General features: G+C 40.1%; 1 protein-coding gene across 1 annotated transcript in view; it reads left to right on the top strand.

Annotated features, from left to right (window-relative positions):
• The window catches only part of GRIN3B (glutamate ionotropic receptor NMDA type subunit 3B), a 112,272-nt gene that overhangs the window by 21,866 nt on the left and 69,305 nt on the right, over positions 1–21,101 (top strand). The window contains exon 2 of the mRNA XM_044279039.1: positions 11,195–11,793. Coding sequence (XP_044134974.1) covers positions 11,195–11,793 — 599 coding nt within the window. The remainder of the gene's footprint in view (positions 1–11,194; positions 11,794–21,101) is intronic.

The following is a 21,101-nucleotide window of genomic DNA, read 5'->3' as shown; positions in this document are numbered from 1 at the left end:
GGACGAAACACAGCATTCGGCAAAATCTGGCAGGCTCTTCTGCCAGATGCGCTGCCGCAACTGAACTTATCATTATGCTGTCTTGGCGTTAAAGAGCATAAAAGGCTTTGAATACAATCCTAGGAAACTCTTGAGTGTAAAACATACAACTTTTCAGGGCAATTGGGGCATTTTTGATTCAGTTCAAATCGATACAATCTGAATTGAAATGACTTTCAGGTGATTCACTCATCTTTACACAGTACCACGTTTCTTGTCCTGTATACTGGGTGTATTTTAAGTATCTGATTCTGTGTATATGACACTAGACTGCAGGGTTACCATTAGTCCATAAATTTATATATATTTATATATTTCACACAAAGAAACTGTTTGTTAATGCCATCTGTAGTGTAAGGTTAGCAAAATGGTTACTTTAGTGATGTTTGGGGGACATGGCCTATCTAAACTGTTGGCATATTCTGTATCTTGGAATTGCCCTGATAAAATTACTGGAAAGTAGTGAATTATTGTGTGTGTGCAGTTTGTATGTATCTGTTACAAGTGTATGCTTGTATCTGATTTACGTATGTGTTATTGACCACTTGCATGTTCCTGGCATTGTGTATGGCAGGATTGTGGCACTCAGCTCCTGCCAGCCTAATTGTGGGCTAGTTATTGGGGCACAAGACAGTGCTGGAGTCTAAGGAGGTGAGTAAAACACTGGACACCTGGTACTTGACTCACTCACATAGTTCACTAACCCTTTTGCTAACAATAATCGCAAGTATGACATGGAGCAGAAGTTTTTGGAGGAGGACAAGTCCCCAAAATCCATCACATGACCAGGACAGGTTTTTATCCGCTATAAACAATACAGGTTCCTATTGAATAAGGCCTCATGCACACGACCGTTGTGTGCATCCGTGGCCGTTGTGCCGTTTTCCGTTTTTTTTCGCGGACCCATTGACTTTCAATGGGTCCGTGGAAAAATCAGAAAATGCACCATTTGGCAGCCGCATCCGTGATCCGTGTTTCCTGGCCGTGAAAAAAATATGACCTGTCCTATTTTTTTCACGGCCAACGGTTCACGGACCCATTCAAGTCAATGGGTCCGTGAAAAATCACGAATGCACACAAGATTGTCATCCGCGTCCGTGATCCGTGTCCGTTTTTTCCTATCATTTCAATGGCAAAATTGACTTAGATTTTTTTTTTTTTTTTCATGTCCGTGGATCCTCCAAAAAACAAGGAAGACTCACGGACGAAAAAACGGTCACGGATTACGGACCTACGGACCTACGGACCTCGTTTTTGCGGACCTTAAAAAAAAACGGTTGTGTGCATGAGGCCTAAAGCAAACATTCTGAGGAATTGACACAGGTTGTATATTGGAAATTTGTAAACTTTTATTGTTCAATCTCTAACCTTTATTTGCTGAGACTGTAATACCCCTTTAACTCCGCAAGTCCCATAGACGGTTGTTGACAAAACTAAACAGTACCTTATTTTTATTATTTAGTGCCTGGTAGCTTCCATCCATTAGTCAATATAAAATGACTAAACAAACACATATACACAGTAAAAAGTGGGTAATGCATTTTATTATTACAACCGCTCAATTTTCAGGTTAAAAGCTATATTTTTCATTCACACAGTGGCCTTGCACGTTTTCCGAATTTTTTTTATTTATTTTTTTGCCGTTTACTGCTCATTCTTGCCATGTCCATTACAGATATACTGTAAGCATCATAATCATTTATTGCCTCTTTTGTATGCTGCATTGAATTCTATAGAGCTTAATAAAGTCCTCTAGGCTGGACAGTTTCAGAGAGGCAGCTTTTTATTGATAAGAAGCATTGATGTGTGGTAATGTAGCAGTGAAGATGACTTTTATGAGGCTGCAAGTGACCCAAATATTCCATAAGAAAGCAAATTTTATAGACATCCTCAACGTTATGGATGATGTCTTGGCATGATACTGTACATACATAGGTCCTTTCTTGTCTTGTTACATAGATAACTCCTTTCCTGTCTTGTTATTTAGATAAGTCCTTTTGTATGTGACCATTCTTTTCCTGACTTGCTTCATGTTCCTATTTACCTATAGTTTTACAGCTCTAGATTTGTAGTTGTGTCTTCCTTAATAAAATATATTTTTTTAGCAAACTGAGGCACAATCGCTCTGATTGGACTTGGGTTTATGGAAAAGAGTTGACCAGTATTAGTAAAATTTGGTTTCCAAAAGATGGCGCCTCACATCTTTCGACAGGTTGTGTGTGGAATTACAGCTCAGCCCCATGCACTTCAAAAGAGAGGAGCTTCAAAACCAAACACAACACATGTTCGGGTATGGCACAGTTTCCCTAAAAAAACAGATGTGTATTTTTGAACTTGGACAATTCCTTGATCTTAACTTTTTTGCATTCTCTTGAGGTCTTTCTTATTATTTTTAAATGCTATTTCATTCTTTATCTCCTGTCCTATACTATTACAGAGTAATGTAATAGGTTCACCACCACTGCATTGGCATTGGGCATTTGTAATTTACTAAAATATGTAAGAAACAATGGTCAATTATATATACAGACGTGGACAAAATTGTTGGTACCCTTTGGTCAATGAAAGAAAAAGTCACAATGGTCACAGAAATAACTTTAATCTGACAAAAGTAATAATAAATTAAAATTCTATAAATGTTAACCAATGAAAGTCAGACATTGTTTTTCAACCATGCTTCAACAGAATTATGTAAAAAAATAAACTCATGAAACAGGCATGGACAAAAATGATGGTACCCCTAACTTAATATTTTGTTGCGCAACCTTTTGAGGCAATCACTGCAATCAAACGCTTCCTGTAACTGTCAATGAGACATCTGCACCTCTCAGCAGGTATTTTGGCCCACTCCTCATGAGCAAACTGCTCCAGTTGTGTCCGGTTTGAAGGGTGCCTTTTCCAGACTGCATGTTTCAGCTCCTTCCAAAGATGCTCAATAGGATTGAGGTCAGGGCTCATAGAAGGCCACTTTAGAATAGTCCAATTTTTTCCTCTTAGCCATTCTTGGGTGTTTTTAGCGGTGTGTTTTGGGTCATTGTCCTGTTGCAAGACCCATGACCTGCGACTGAGACCAAGCTTTCTGACACTGGCTAGTACATTTCTCTCTAGAATTCCTTGATAGTCTTGAGATTTCATTGTACCCTGCACAGATTCAAGACACCCTGTGCCAGACGCAGCAAAGCAGCCCCAGAACATAACAGAGCCTCCTCCATGTTTCACAGTAGGGACAGTGTTCTTTTCTTGATATGCTTCATTTTTTCGTCTGTGAACATACAGCTGATGTGCCTTGGCAAAAACTTCGATTTTTGTCTCATCTGTCCACAGGACATTCTCCCAGAAGCTTTGTGGCTTGTCAACATGTAGTTTGGCATATTCCAGTCTTGCTTTTTTATGATTCGTTTTCAACAATGGTGTCCTCCTTGGTCGTCTCCCATGTAGTCCACTTTGGCTCAAACAACGACGGATGGTGCGATCTGACACTGATGTTCCTTGAGCATGAAGTTCACCTTGAATCTCTTTAGAAGTCTTTCTAGGCTCTTTTGTTACCATTCGGATTATCCGTCTCTTAGATTTGTCATCAATTTTCCTCCTGCGGCCACGTCCAGGGAGGTTGGCTACAGTCCCATGGATCTTAAACTTATGAATAATATGTGCAACTGTACTCACAGGAACATCTAGTTGCTTGGAGATGGTCTTATAGCCTTTACCTTTAACATGCTTGTCTATAATTTTCTTTCTGATCTCTTGAGACAGCTCTTTCCTTTGCTTCCTCTGGTCCATGTCGAGTGTGGTACACACCATATCACCAAACAACACAGTGATTACCTGGAGCCATATATATAGGCCCAATGGCTGATTATCAAGGTTGTAGACACCTGTGATGCTAATTAGTGGACACACCTTGAATTAACATGTCCCTTTGGTCACATTATGTTCTGTGTTTTCTAGGGGTACCATCATTTTTGTCCATGCCTGTTTCATGAGTTTATTTTTTTACATAATTCTGTTGAAGCATGGTTGAAAAACAATGTCTGACTTTCATTGGTTAACATTTATAGAATTTTAATTTATTATTACTTTTGTCAGATTAAAGTTATTTCTGTGACCATTGTGACTTTTTCTTTCATTGACCAAAGGGTACCAACAATTTTGTCCACGTCTGTATATACTAATCAGTCCTAATTGGCCTAATTAAACTTGTGAAGGTCATCAAAAAGTGCAGCCAAAATCCGGCATATATTCTTCCAGTATAAAATGGAGTCTTTAATAAGTCTTTTAAAAGGCTTTGTTAGAGGGTGGACGTTGAAAACGCCGGTCTTAATAAATATGCCCCAATATGTGCTGTAATAAAATACTTGAAGAGGAGTAAATTTTACTAAGAATCCTCAGCTGGGTGAGATAAAAGAATCCAGAAAGTGGTATTTGTTTCACCAAAGCCACACCAGAAAGGTAGCAAGAGATTAGGGAGGTAAACAAGTGGCTCAAGAAATGGTGTAGGAAGGAGGGATTTGGGTTCCTGAGAACAGGCTCGTAAGGATGGGTTGTACCTCAATGGCAGTGGTGGATTGGCCATAGACCTTACAGGGAAATTTCCTACTAATAGGAGTTTATTATAAGCCACCTAATATACCAGAGTCCACAGAAAATCTACTACTAAGGGAAATAGGTGGCAATCAGGTGGAAAATCATAATGAGGTCGTTATTATGGGAAACTTCAACTTCCTAGATATCGACTGGGAAACAAAAACCTGTAGATCTCATAAAGGAAACAGGTTCTTGGCAATAACCAATGACCTTTGCCAACTGATTCAGGATCTGACTAGAGGGACGACTATACTGAACTAAGTATTAACCAATAGACCTGACAGAACAACAGAAATGCAGGTTGGGGAAAATAGTGACTATAAAATAATAACCTTCCAATTGTCATTCAAAAGAGGGACGCACAAAAACAATGAACTTCCAAAAAGCAAAATTTTACCAGCTAAGGCTACTTTCACACTCGCATTTTGGCTTTCCCTTTGTGAGATCCGTTCAGGGCTCTCACAAGCGGTCCAAAACAGATCAGTTTTGCCCTAATGCATTCTGAATGGGAAAGGATCCGCTCAGAATACATCAGTTTGACTCTGGATAGTCTCCATTCCGCTCTGGAGACGTTTTGCTGTCCGCTTGACAAAACTGAGCCAAATGGATCCGTCCTGGAACACAATGTAAGTCAATGGGGACGGATTCATTTTCTCTGACACAATCTGGCACAATAGAAAATTGATCCGTTTCCCATTGACTTTCAATGAAGTTCATGATGGATCTGTCTTGGCTATGTTAAAGATAATACAAACGGATCCGTTGATGACGGATGCATGCGGTTGTATTATTGTAATGGATCCGCCCAAAACGCGAGTGTGAAAGTAGCCTAAAAGAAGTAGTTGAAATCAGCAACTGGGACAATGTCCTCAAAAATAAAAATGCAGCCACAAAATGCTATGTTTTTAAAAGCATCCTAAACTGTCATTATAAGAGAAACACACCCTATGGGAATAAAAGGGTGAGAAACAAGAAAAAAAAACTGTGGATAAATAGATATATAATGAAAGATAAAAAGAAAGCATTTAAATCACTAAAACAGGAAGGTAGCGAGGAAGCACTAAAAAATGTTTACGAAAAAATTGTAATACGTATTATGTATTACGTAATATGTAAAAGACAGATTAAAGCAGCCAAGCTGCAGACAGAGAGACTCAGTGCCAAACTAACCCTAAAAATGTTCTTCAATTATATGAAAGTGCTGTCCCTTCACAGAATGATGAAGGAGGAGTTGTAGTTTGCGATGAAGAGAAAGCAAATCTATAAAAAAAAAAATCTCCACTGTATTCACTGAGGAAAATAAAATGTCAGATGAACTGAAGCGTGTAAAAGCAAACTCCCCATTAAAAGTGCAGAGTTATCTTAAAAAGATTAAAGTAGACAAATCACCGGGTTCTGATGGCGTACACCTCCCATATCGTAAGAGAATTAAGTGATGTCATAAATAGACCCGTATTTCCGATATTTAAAGGGATTCTGTCATCAGATTTAACCCCTCTAACCAAAACATATGCTCATGTCCAGACTAATAAAAAGAATCCTAAGCTGGGCTTATTAAACCTCACTGTGGCTCTATTTGGCCCAAAAACATTTTTTATAACCTGTCAATCACTTACTTAAGGTGCCCAAGGTTAGATCCGTTAATACAGAGTGCCCAGCCACACCCCTCGCCGTCTGGTGCCCAGGGCCGCCTTCCCTGTCTTCAGCACCGCATTCCCTGTCTTCAGCGCCGCCTTCTACAGCTCAGTGCAGCCTCCGCAATCCTCCCCTTCCCTCTTCCAGATCCCGTGCCTGCGCACTAGGCTCAGCATGATGCACCCGTGCGGACTCCTGGCAGCAGCTTCATTCAGCGAAGTGCGCATTAGGCCGGCGCATGCGCACTTCGCTCAGGCGCGGGATCTGGAAGAGGGACGGGGAAGATTGCGGAGGCGGCGCTGAGCTGTAGAAGGCGGCGCTGAAGACAGGAAATGCAACGCTGAAGACGGGGAAGGTGGCCCTGGGCACCGGACGGCGAGGGGTGCGGCTGGGCACCCTGTATTAACGGACCTCCCCTTGGGCACCTTAAGTAAGTAATTGACAGGTTATAAAAAAACTGTTTTGTTTGTTTTGCAAATAGAGCCACAGTGAGGTTTAATAAGGCCAGCTTAGGATTAGTCTGGACATGAGCATATGTTTAGGTTAGAGGGGTTAAATCTGATGACAGTATCCCTTTAAGGGCTGTGTTAAACAGCTGTTGTGCGTAAACTGTTTGAAGGTTTTCTAAGAAATGATATACTGAAGTATCTAAATGAAAATAAGCATATTACTCTGTATCAGCACAGCTTCATAAGGGACCATAATGTAAATTAATTAACAGAAAAGAGGACAGTATACTGCTACAGATGGATTTGGATAGATTGGAGGCTTGGGCAGAAAAGTGGCAGACCAGTTTTAACACTGACAAATGTAAGATTATGTATATAGAAAGGAAGAATACACAACCATTACATACTAAATGGTAAAACACTGGGTAACAATGACATGGAAAAGGACTTTGGAATTTTAGTGGACTTGCAAACTTGACTGTAGAAACCAGTGTCAGGCAGGTGCTGCCAAGGCCAATAAGATAATGGGTTGCATCAAAAGGGGCATAGATGCCTGTGATGAGAACATAGTCCTGCCACTTTACAAATCACTATTCAGACCACACATGGAGTACTGTGTACAGTTCTGGGCTCCTGTGAACAAGGCAGACATAGCAGAGCTGGAGAGGGTTCAGAGGGGGGCAACTAAAGTACTAACTGGAATAAGGGAACTACAGTACCCTGAAAGATTATCAAAATTAGTTTTATTTAGTTTGGAAAAAAGATGAGGGGAGATCTAATAACTATGTATAAATATATCAGGGGTCAGTAGAGAGATCTCTCCCATCATCTATTTATCCCCAGGACTGTGACTGTGACAAGGGGACATCCTCTGCGTCTGGGGGAAAGAAGGTTTGTATACAAACATAGAAGATGATTCTTTACGGTAAGAGCAGTGAGACTATGGAACTCTCTGCCTGAGGAGGTGGTGATGGTGAGTACAATAAAGGAATTCAAGAGGGGCCTGGATGTATTTCTGGAGTGTAATAATATTACAGGTGACAGTACGGGCGTACATAGAAATCATTAGGCCCCATAGCAAGATTCAAAATTGGCTCACCATGTCCAATCCATAGCCCCTCCCACTACCCATTCTTGGCCCCTCCCCTTGCTTAATAAACTGTGCATGCTGCTACGTGTCATATCATGTGCCATTAGGGTTGTATTGGGATTAAAAAATAGCCATGGCACACAAACCTCACCAGCCACATATGATATTGTATAAAAATAATGGTGTGCAATGCACACTGCAAAGATGAGGTCATGTTCCTATGTAAACCATCAAATCAAGAAAGGAAATAAAAGTGGAGCACAAAAATGCCTAATCACATGTTTAGGGACATTCTTTACCTCCCCAACAGCAACACATATGATGAAGCTCAAAATACTTTCTCAGCAGCCTCTGATAGCAGAGTACATTGGCAAATCACCTCCCCAACTTCACCATATAAATACAACATTCCAGCACAAAATACAGTATCTCCCCAACAGCACCAAATAAATACCACCAGGAAGTCCCTTCACAACCCCAGATATATAGTATATGCAACAGTGTGGTGATATGTGAGGTATGAGATATAAATTACAACTCGTTCCTCACATATCAGTACACTGCTGAATATACTATATATCTGTGCACACTGCAGTATATACAGCAGTGTACTGATGTGAAAGGTACGAGGTATAATAGATACAGTGTGTATAGATCATATAAAAAAGGGGTTAGGGTCCGCACTGTAATAAAGGAAAGCTTAGGGGTAACACAAAAATCACTGGCTCTTTTTATGCTGCTTCCTCAAATCTCCTCCTTATCCTTCCTCCTTTGCAGCTTCTTAGTCTCTGAACCAACAAGCGGTAGTGGTATGCTTTTCACACCTTCAAAGAGAGTCTCAGCATAGCACAGACCCACATGTACAAACCGGATTCCAAAAAAGTTGGGACACTAAACAAATGGTGAATAAAAACTGAATGCAATGATGTGGAGATGGCAAATGTCAATATTTTATTTGTAATAGAACGTAGATGACAGATCAAATGTTTAATCCGAGTAAATGTATCATTTTAAAGGAAAAATAAGTTGATTAAAATGTTCACGGTGTCAAAAAATCCCCAAAAAGGTTGGGACAAGTACCAATAAGAGGCTGTAAAAAGTAAATTTGAGCATAACGAAGAGCTGGAAGACCAATTAACACTAATTAGGTCAATTGGCAACATGATTGGGTATAAATAGAGCTTCTCAGAGTGGCAGTGTCTCTCAGAAGCCAAGATGGGTAGAGGATCACCAATTCCCACAATGTTGCGCAGAAAGATAGTGGAGCAATATCAGAAAGGTGTTACCCAGCGAAAAATTGCAAAGACTTTGCATCTATCATCATCAACTGTGCATAACATCATCCGAAGATTCAGAGAATCTGGAACAATCTCTGTGCGTAAGGGTCAAGGCCGTAAAACCATACTGGATGCCTGTGATCTCCGGGCCCTTAAACGACACTGCACCACAAACAGGAATGCTACTGTAAAGGAAATCACAGAATGGGCTCAGGAATACTTCCAGAAACCATTGTCAGTGAACACAATCCACCGTGCCATCTGCCGTTGCCAGCTGAAACTCTACAGTGCAAAGAAGAAGCCATATCTAAGCAAGATCCACAAGCTCAGGCGTTTTCACTGGGCCAGGGATCATTTAAAATGGAGTGTGGCAAAATGGAAGACTATTCTGTGGTCAGACGAGTCATGATTCAAAGTTCTTTTTGGAAATCTGGGACGCCATGTCATCCGGACCAAAGAGGACAAGGACAACCCAAGTTGTTATTAACGCTCAGTTCAGAAGCCTGCATCTCTGATGGTATGGGGTTGCATGAGTGCGTGTGGCATGGGCAGATTGCATGTCTGGAAAGGCACCATCAATGCAGAAAAATATATTCAGGTTCTAGAACAACATATGCTCCCATCCAGACGTCATCTCTTTCAGGGAAGACCCTGCATTTTTCAACAAGATAATGCCAGACCACATTCTGCATCAATGACAACATCATGGCTGCATAGGAGAAGGATCCGGGTACTGAAATGGCCAGTCTGCGTAGGAGAAGGATCCGGGTACTGAAATGGCCAGGAAGGTGCAACAAAGAAGGCCCAAGACGATTGAACAGTTAGAGGCCTGTATTAGACAAGAATGGGAGAGCATTCCTATTTCTAAACTTGAGAAACTGGTCTCCTCGGTCCCCAGACGTCTGTTGAGTGTTGTAAGAAGAAGGGGAGAAGCCACACAGTGGTGAAAATGGCCTTGTCCCAACTTTTTGGGGATTTGTTGACACCATGAAATTCTGATTCAACATATTTTCCCCCTAAAATGGTACATTTTCTCAGTTTAAACTTTTGTTCCGTGATTTATGTTCTATTCTGAATAAAATATTTGAAGTTGGCACCTCCACATCATTGCATTCAGTATTTATTCACAATTTGTATAGTGTCCCAACTTTTTTGGTTTGTAAAATAGTTCCCGCTTCTTTATTATACTTTATTAAAAATAAAAACCGACAGCGGTAAATATAGGTTTGCCTTCTCTACGCAATACTCCACAATGTGTCCTCAGTTTAACCTCCTTGGCGGTATTCCCGAGCGTGACTCGGGTTTAATTTTCGCTGCCAGGAGCGGTAACCCCGGTCACGCTTGGGGTAACATTTCAAAGTCCCCCCTCACCTTCTGCCGGAGATCTGGCGATGTCCTCCGCTGTGAGCGCCGGCCCGCATCTGACTTCCTGGTTCCGTTCCCTGCGAGCAGCAACTGCACATGGGGGCGGAATCTAATACGCAAAACTTTTGTACAGTGTGTATAATATATATAGCAGTGTACTGATATGTGAGATACGAGGTTTAATAGTTGCAGTAGCTACAATTATGTATAATGTGACACTTTTAAAGTATGAGAATCAATTAGGCATGGGAGGACCTAATTTTACCACTCCATTCTAGACTTAATGGAGAGCTTATCTTTCAGTTCTCCATGCTGTTGAAGGAGCTGTGACAATGTCATCACAGGTCCTGGCAGATGCTCTTTCCTAAGCTGGGAACTAAACCATTCTCTGTGCAATTCATTTACTAGATTGTGCAGGACCTGTAATGATGATTATGTCATCACAGGTCCTGGCAGTAAAACGTCCTAACCTGAGAACTACACAATTCTCTGTGAAGTTCCTTTACTAGTTGGTACAGGACCTATGATGATGTCATCACAGGTCCTTTAGAATTCTGCACTGATGACAGGAACTGGAGCCAGATGGGAGCCTGTATTGAATGTAATTAGGGAGTGAGTTCTTTTAGAAAGATGTATTTGTTTCTGAAATCCATGTTCTTTGTAGATATTTGTTAATGCTCTACTCAGTTTTGTACAGTTTTAAATGCTTGACATGTGAAACATTGTATAAGCAAATAATACTTGTTCTTTTCTAGAATCCCTTCCACTTTCGCATGGATACTCGAAGCTCAGTGGGTTCCCTCATGGAAATTTTAAGCAGCATCTTACAAAACAGCAGCTGGGAGGAACTTCTGGTTATCACCTGCCACCCATGGGAAACCACCACCATTCTTGATTATCTAACAACTAATACAAGTATGATGACACGTGAAATCCTCAACATTCGCTCACTCAATGATTCTGCTGTGGGAACTTACCTGCATCATCGCTTTGAGGCAATAAAGGATCTTGAGATTCCCTTGCTTCTTCATGGATGTGATGCACATCGATCTTCATTAGTATTCAAGGCTGCCCGTGGCAGTGGACTAGAGCCACAAGAGATTCATTGGATGGTTGGACAGCCTCTCAACGTGGAAGAGATGCAGACAGATGGCATGCCCCCTGGGTTACTGGCCTATGGTGAGGTCAGCCGACCAAGTTTGGAAAAGTTTATAAGAGATGCAGTAGGGTTAGTTACCCGGGCAATCACAAGAGCAGTGCAGATAAGACCAGATCTTGCTCTTATTCAGACCATGGTGAACTGCAATGACAAGAAAACATCAGAGAATGAATCTTCTGGTATGTACCTGTCTAGGTGAGTTGCAGTCTTTATTATGGAGTGGCTATTATCGTCAATTATTAAGTCTACATACACTAGTTTTTAGAGTAGTATAGAGTAGGTTATACACACAGTTTGAACCCAGCCTAAGTTGAGCTACAGGTACTTATGTCCACATTCAACCTATGAACCTTTGTATGTAACATATAAGCCAGGATTGGCTGAAAGGGCACAGAAGAGCTCACTTGCATACAACGTGACAGATGCCCCATGAATCATGTTTAGTGACTACAGTGTTAGTGCTATAGTCCACAGTTACTTGCAGATGATATAAAAAGTGCTGATCCCGTCCTTTTGACTACTAACATTGATTTGCAGTTAATTTAATTACATTAAGAAATTAAAGTACTGCACAATTTCAAATGGAAGCAAATCTCTGCAGCTATCTACTGTATAATCATTTTAACCTGTCATTTAAATATTGTTGATAAAAATTTATTGTAAGTTAACGAATTTTATATGCAGTCAAAAAAACATTATTGGAGTGAATTGTACTAAATGTATTAGAAGGTACATGACTGTGAAACATTTTGTACTGTCCTTAGCTCAGAACATGAAATTTACATAAGAGCAGGCATAGATTTGCACTAAAATCTGGCTTTAATATTTATAAATCTGTCTAAAAGTTTACACCATTACTCCATGCCAACTTTTTAAACTTTTGGAGAGCAATCCAAGAACTGGCATAAAATGATTAATAAATGTTTGAATACATTTGTTCAACTTCTTTAACCTGTTGTCGTACACAGCCATAATAGTATGAAGGCACTGCCAATAACTCTCTCAGCATGTGACAGAGCAGGGACAGAACAGTGATTTAAAGGGCATCTGTCCGCAGGTTTGTACCTATTACACTGGCTGACCTGTTACATGTGCACTTGGCAGCTGAAGGCATCTGTGTTGGTCCCATGTTCATATGTGCCTGCATTGCTGAGAAAAATTATGTTTTAATATATGCAAATTAGCCTCTAGGAGCAACGGGGGCGTTGCCGCTTCACCTAGATGCTCCGATCTCTCTGTAACTGCCACGCCCTTTGCACTTTGATTGACAGGACCAGGCAATGAAATCATCATCACACCTGGTCCTGTCAATCAAAGTGCAGAGGGTTTGACAGAGAGAGCAGAGACTCTAGGAGTAAAGGCAACACCCCGTTGCTCCTAGAGGCTCATTTGCACGTATTAAAACACCATTTTTCTCAGCAATGCGAGCACATATGAACATGGCACCAACTCAGATGACCTCGGCTGCCAAGCAATAGGTTAGCCAGTTTCATGGGTACAAATCTGCTTACAGATACCCTTTAAGCTATAACAGTTGACTATTTCTGTCATCTGCCAGCAGAACCAATCAGAACTGTCCCAGCATGACTGCCAAAAACCCAAGCTAAAACCTAATCACTAGTTCTAATCTCCTCAGTTTGTGATAGAGACGAGGAGAACAGAGATGTGTCACTTGGAGAGCCTGCGAGTACTGTGGAAGAAACACTCACACTGGCCAAACACCTACTGTATTGTGCCCAATCTGTCACCCCCTCTGCCCTATCCGTATCCTACTGTGCACAATCCATCACGCTTTATATCCCAGAGACCCCTTGTTCTGCTCACCTACTGCATAGCAATAGGTTCTGCTGTTTAGTCTTCTCTTTGCTGACCCAGCTTATTATTGACCACATTTCTCTGTGTGCCGCCTGCCCTGACCTCTTGCCTGTATTTTGTATTAAGACAATGCTGCCTGTCATTAGTATTGAGCGAATGCCGCCTGTCTGACTTTTTGCCTGTTATCCATATCGAGTGAACTCAGTCTACCCTGACCTTAGCCTGTCCTCACTTATTTTGCCTCAGATCATTGGCAGTTACTAGCAGATACTACGTTGCATCCAAGTTTATCCATATCTCGCTAGCAGCCCAACTCTGATCATTGCCTTTTTTTTTTATAAATGAATATTTTTCAATGGATATATTCCATAGAGGAGGCATATACTTCTGTCCAGTCACCGCTAGTGGCGAGGAGTTCCAATTCTTCTTGTCATCTGCCTCCAGTGACCATGAGGCATAGCAGGGGTGGCATTGAGCTTCAGAAACAAACTGGCAGTACTGCAAGCAACATCATCTGGTTGACATCTACATATACAGACCTAAAAATTCCTCATTTTATGTCCCTTTCCGAAATTATTGTGAACGGCATGGGTTAAAAGGAAAGGGTTTTTTTTTTCAGTATTTTTTCTCCTAACTTAAATGATTTATTAGTGGAGCAAAGAAACATGTGAGCACAACAGTGTCTTGCCACTCATCCAAACATCTGTATTCAAGAACCCAGAAATCGAAGCCTACCAACAAAACAAAGATGTTGAAATTTTGTGGTCTTTTATTAAATATGGGCCTTATAAAAAAAAAAAAGCCCACAATAAGGGCGTGTTGGACTACATATGTCCTCTATCATAAACATGCTGGGGTAAGCATGAGTCAAAATGCCATCTTTGTCTAAATGCCATCTTGTTTAATTGCCCAGCAGTTAATCATGGCTTGTATGTACCTCTCGCCATACATGACTTCTCCGCTGTCTTTTGTGCAAGTGTTATTATTTTATGTTACATATCTGCCAAATATTCTTCAAATGTGATGAATGTCCCCCAGAGGTCTTGTATGCCCTTATGGAGGGGGGGAGGGGAACAAAATGTAAAAATAGAAACATAAAAATAGTGTTTTAGAAAAATGTAAAAAAATAAACAGATGTCATTTAAAAATAGTTAAAAATAGAAAAAATAAATAAAAAAGACATATTTGGTATTGCCATGTCAGTAACGACCAACTCTATACAAATATCACATGATCTACCCCATCAGGTAAATGCTGTAAAAAATTGTGCCAAAACAGCAGTTTTTTTTAGTCAACACACCATAATATAAAGCAAAATGGTACCAATAAAAGCATCACTTCGTCCCACAAAAAATGAGCCCTCACATAAGACCATCGCCATAAAAAATATATCTATATGGCTCAAAGAAAATGGAAACACCAAAACAGATTTTTTTTCCAAAAATGCTCTCAATGTATAAAACAAAAAATATATATATGTATTTGGTATGGCTGCATATGTAAAAACTGGCTCTATACAAATATCACATGATCTACCCCATCAGGTGAACGCTGTAAAAATAAATAAATAAAAATTATGCCAAAACAGCTTTTTTCTTTTTGTAACCTCGCCTCCCATAAAACATAATATTAAGTCATCAGAAAGTCTTATGAACCCCAAAATGGTACCGATAACAAGTACAGTCTGTCCTGCAAAAGGCAAGCCCTCAGGCATCTACATTGGCAGAAAAATAAAAATGTAATGGATGTTAGTATATGGCAATGCAAAATATAACAGATTTTTAATAAAATGTGACTTTATTATGCAAAAGTAGAAAAACTATATATATATATAAGAGTGGGTTCACATCTGCGTTCTGGAGTCCGTTATGGCTTTCCGTTATAACATGGTTATAATGGAAAATAACAGAATCCTGGAAGGATGGATCCGTTATGCTGCCCATAGACTTCTATTATGACGGAATGAAAAACGGAAGCCTTTAAAAGGCATTCCGTTTTGCTTTCCATCATAATAGAAGTCTATGGAGAAGCATAACGGATCCGTCTGGTTTTCTTTATGCAGTACAGACAAAAAAGTCCTGTCAACAGGACTTTGTTTTCCGTCTTGCATAACGGGAACCAGACTGATCCATTATGATTAGTGATGAGCGGCAGTGGCAATATTAAAATTTGCGATATTTCGCAAATATTTAGTAGAATATTCATCATATATTTGTGAATTCGCGAATTCGAGATTATATTCTTGATTGCGAAAATCGGCAATGTAATATTCATGTAATGCTTGCGAAATACAGGCGTGGGTCACTTATGTTACATTTTTCAAGCTGGTATAAGTTTCCTGAGACTGGAGAAAATGGTTGACATGGCAGAACATTAGAATAGCTTTATATGCTCCAATATATTTGCGCTTGCAAATCTTCGGCAATTAATGATGCGCATATTTTTTCGCAATACGTGCAACTTGTATAGTAAGGGGCAGGCAACTTTTCTATTGGTTGCTAGGGATGTTGCTAAGCTATGACAAAGCCTTCTCATTGGCCCACAAGCTAGAAGAAGTGAGGGATGATCACCTGATGTGTACTGTGTAAAAAAAACAAAAAACTAATATTCGTCATTACGAATATATAGCAGTATATTCTAAATATTTGCAAAGTGCTGATATTCACGATAAAAATTTGCTTTTCGAATATTCGCGCTCAACAATAGTTATGATTCCCATAGACTTCTATTATGGCGGATCAAAACGGAATGCCTCTAAAGGCTTCTTTTTTGACTTCCGTCTTATGGATTCTCTTATTTTATAACATGGTTATAATGGAAAGCCATAATGGAATCCAGAACGCAGATGTGAACCCACCCTAAATTTCGTATCGCCATAATCGCATCAACCTGCAAAATAAAGTCATATCATATATACTGAGGTGAACCTCCTAAAACATTTTGCTTACCTCACCTTCTACAAGATTTGATGAAAAGCTATCAGAATGCCAAATGTACCCCGAAATGGGGCCAATGAAAACTACAGCTTGTTCTGCAAAAAATAAGCCCTCACACAAAAAAATAATAAAGTTATGGCTCCTAAAAACCAATTCAGCAAATTCCATGTTAGAAAATCCAGATGCCACTTCTTCCCTTCTGATCCCTGGCATATCTCCATACAGCAGTTTACAACCATAAATGGGGTGTTATTGTATTCAGTAGAAAATGGGATTTAAAATGTATTTTAGTTTTTTACACGGTCAAAGAAATTCTGAAAATCTGATTAACCACTTCCCGACCGCCCATTGACTATAAACATTCTTGGACAGTCGATTTATGTCTGAATGGACATTCTGGAAAGTCCATTCAGAGATCGCAGCTGCTCTCTAATTGTGCAGCTGCCGAGCGGGGGCGGCCCGCTGTCAGTGACAGCAGGACACCCCAGGGAGAAGGCAGGGACCGTTCCTGGGTGTCCCTGCCTTCTAGATCGCTGTATACACAGCGCTCAATGCGCGCTGTATATGCAGATCAGGAAGCGCTATGTCGCTTCCTGTCCCGGCCCGGTGGTCATGTGACCGCCAGGGCCGGGGGAGTGCAGGAGCTGTCGGGTCTTCCATAGACCACGATCAGCCCTGCACAGAGGCTGTACAGCACAGTATACTGCTGTACAGCCTCTCTGGGGGGGTGTATTTCCACTGTAACTGGGGCTACTATGTCAGCCCCTGTTACAGGAGAAATCAATAGTGAAAAAATGTCCCCCAGAGGTCTTGTATGACCTTATGGGGGACACAAAGTGTAAAATTAAAAATTAAAAAAGTGTTCATAAAGTGCTTTGAAAGAAAAAAAAAAAAAAAAAGTTTCACATTTAAAAATCTTCCAAAAATGATCTGCCCATCAGGTGAATGCTGTAAAAAAATAAAAAATAAAAACATTGAGCTTACCTCCCAAAAAACACAATTTTAATCAGTCACAAAGTCATATGTACCCCAAAATGGTAGAAATAAAAATGTCACCTCATACCGCCAAAAATTAGTCCCCACACAACACCATAGCCATAAAAATAAAAAATATGGCTCTATAAAAATTACAACACAAAAACATGATTTTGTTTTTCTAAAAATGCTCTTATTGCGTAAAAATATAAATAAAAAATAGACATATTTGGTATCACCGCATGCGTAACAATTGGATCTACAAAAATATGACATGGTCTACCCCATCAAATGAACGGTGTAAAAAAAACATAGAAAAATTATGCCAAAACAGGTTTTTTTGTCCTCTCACAAAAAACATTATATCAATCAATCAAAAAGTCGTACCCCAAAATGGTAGCAATAAAGATGTAATCTCGTTCCGCAAAAAACAAGCCCTCACACAAGACTATAGCCAGAAAAATTTACTAAGTCTGGCTCTGAGAAAATGGCAACACAAAAACATGTTTTTTGGGTTTTTTTTACCATTTTTATTGTGTAAAACGTAAAAAAAGAAAAAAACTAGACATATAGTGTAGTTTACAAAATGTGGTAACTTTTTGGGGCTTTTCACTGTGGAGATACCTCAAGGTCTCTTCAAATGAAACATGGTACCCAAAGACCATTCCAGCAAAATCTGCCGTCCAAAAACCATATGGCGCTCCTTGCCTTCTGTGCTCTGTCGTGTGCCCAAACAGCGGTATTTGACCACATATGTGGTGTTTCTGTAGACTGCAGAATCAAGGTAATAAATATTGAGGTTTGTTGCTAACCCTTGATGTGTTCCAGAAAAAAATTGATTAAAATGGAAAATCTGCAAAAAAAAAGTGACATTTTGAAATTTCACCTCTATTTTGCTTTAACTCCTGTGGAATACCTAAAAGGTTATCAACATATCTAAAACCGGTTTTGAATAGTTTGAGGGGTGTCATTTCTAAAATGGGGTCATTTACAGGTTGGTTCTATTATGTAAGCCCCACAAAGTTGCTTCAGAACTGAACTGGTCTTTAAAAAGTGGGTTTTGGAAATTTTCTTAAAAATGTTGAGAATTGCTTCTAAGCCTTCTAAGGTCCTAAAAAAATAAAATGACATTTATAAATGATGCCAACATAAAGTAGACATATGGGGAATATTAAGTAATAAATATTTTATGAGGTATCGCTTTCTGTTTTAAAAGCAAAGGAATAGAAATTTTGAAAATTGCGCATTTTTCAAAATTTTTGATAAATTAGTTTTTTTTCATAAATAAAGGTAAAATATATTGACTCAAATTTATGACTATCATGAAGTACAATGTGTCACGAGAAAACAATCTCAGAATGGCTTGGATAAGTAAAAGCGTTTTTCAAAATTATTACCACAAAGTGACACGTCAGATTTGCTAAATTAGGCCCCTTCTGGAAGTGGTTAATACCCCCGTACATTGTTTACTGTCTCTAGTAACTGTGCTCTCTGGAACGTTCTGTCAGTGTGCAAAAAAATTCCCTCCATCTATGACTTATTTTCAAAATATCTCAACTTGCTGGCCCTCACAGAAACTTGGCTCCTTACATTCTGACACTGCTTTCCCTGCTGCTCAATCTTATGGCAACCTAAACTTTTATACCCCCTGACCTGATGACAGGCATGGTGGAGAAGTAGGCATACTTCTTTCTCTACAGTGCATGTTTCAGGTCATTCTGCACCCTCTCTCACATCTCCCTCCTTTGTGGTCCACTCCACACCATCAGACTCTTCTGCCCATTCGCTCTGCGATTGGCTGTTATCTATTGTCCCCCAGGCTCTCTCCACCGCGGTAACCCTAGCACACACCTGAAATTTGTTTTTTTAGAGAATCTCTAGGTGTGCCAAATGTTTATGGAAAAAATCATGAATCTCTGGTAATTTTCTCCATTATCAATTTATGCTTAGAACCTACAACTTTCCCAAAAAAGCCTATTACACTTCTCTCATTTCCTCACATTCAAATAACCCAAAATGACTCTTTCATACTTTTCACTCCCTCATTAGCTCTATAATACATGTGCCCATCACTGACCTCTGTGCTGAAAACCACCAGGCTACTTACTTCAGAGATAAGATTAATAACATCCAGACATAAATAATTAGGGATGAGCGATTCACATAATACTTTGTTTGAATACTGTATGGAGCTAGTGCTCTGTACAGTATTAGAATGTATTGGCTCCTTAGAATCAAACCGGAGTTCGGGAAATGTTTTTTTACAGTATAAATTGAATTATGAAGTTATTATGCAAATTCTCGCAAGTAATAACTTTGGCTCATAGGAGCCAATACATTCTAATACTGTACAGAGCGCTCGCTCCGTACAGTATTCAAACAAAGTATTATGCAAATCGACTTTGGATGTTTCATCCGAAGTCAAGTCACTCATCCCTAGAAATAATCTTTCAGTCCCCACAATGCTTTCATCATCCTCCCTCCCACACTTTCTGCTGTTCTCTCTGCTTATTTGACCCCATAGCAGAATCGTTTTCAGGCTCCTCTCTTCTTCTCAACCCACAACCTACAGTAGTCATCCTATTCCATCACACCTCCTCTAGTCCCTCTCCACAGCTGTCATTAGTCATCTAACTTCAATATGTAACCTCTCTCTTCTGGCATCTTTACTTCCTCTTTTGAACATTTTGTTATAACCCCACTACTAAAAAATGCCTTGACCCAAGCTGTACTGCTAACTACTCACCTGTCTCTAATCTCTACTTCATCTCCAAACTCCTGGTATGTCTGATCTCTTCTTACCTAATAAGGTACCTTTCTGCAAACTCTCTTCTTGATCCCCTGCAATTTGGCTTTCACACTCTACACTCTACAGGAACTACACTTACCTAAGTGTCAATTGATCTCCTCACAGCAAAAAAGAATGGCAACTACTCTCTATTGATTCTTCTGAATATCTCTGCAGCATTTGATACTGAAGAGCTCAGGCTCTTCCTCGCCATGCTCCACTCTATTAGCCATAAGAACACTGCTCTCTCTTGCTTTTCTTCCTATCTCTCTGGCCACTCCTTCAATGTATCATTTTTCTCCTCATCCTCTTGATGTTGGGGTTTCTCAGGGTTCAGTTCTAGGTCCTCAACTTTTTTCTGTATACAAAGACCCTATCGGACAGACCATCAGCAAATTTGATTTTCAGTACCATCTCTCTACTGACACCCAACTATAAACTTTATCCTGTGACATCACCCCAGCAGTACAACAAACCACCTGTTATTGTCTAGCAGCTGTCTTAAACATCATGTCCCTTGTTCATTTGAAACAGAATTTTTCAAATACTGAACTTCTTGTCTTTTCCCCATCTACTAACTACCTAAACCGGATATTTAAATTTCAGTCTGTGGTACTCATAATGGTGACTTTGGGTTATGTTTGACTCAGATCTTTCCATTGCTACCCATATTTAACCACCTCCGGACCGCCTAACGCACATGTGCGTTCCGGAGGTGGCAGCCCTGCGCACAGTCACGCATATATGCGTCATCTCGCGAGACGCAAGATTTCCTGTGAACGCGCGCACACAGGCGCGCGCGCTCACAGGAACGGAAAGTAAGCGAGTGGATCTCCAGCATGCCAGCGGCGATCGTTCGCTGGCAGGCTGGAGATCCGAATTTTTTAACCCCTAACAGGTATATTAGACGCTGTTTTCATAACAGCGTCTAATATACCTCCTACCTGGTCCTCTGGTGGTCCCTTTTGTTAGGATCGACCACCAGAGGA

The sequence above is a fragment of the Bufo gargarizans genome, chromosome 1 (assembly GCF_014858855.1).
Source record: "Bufo gargarizans isolate SCDJY-AF-19 chromosome 1, ASM1485885v1, whole genome shotgun sequence".
Lineage (NCBI taxonomy): Eukaryota > Metazoa > Chordata > Amphibia > Anura > Bufonidae > Bufo > Bufo gargarizans.
The sequence above is the reverse complement of the archived record's forward strand: the minus strand, read 5'-3'. Positions and strand labels throughout refer to the sequence as shown.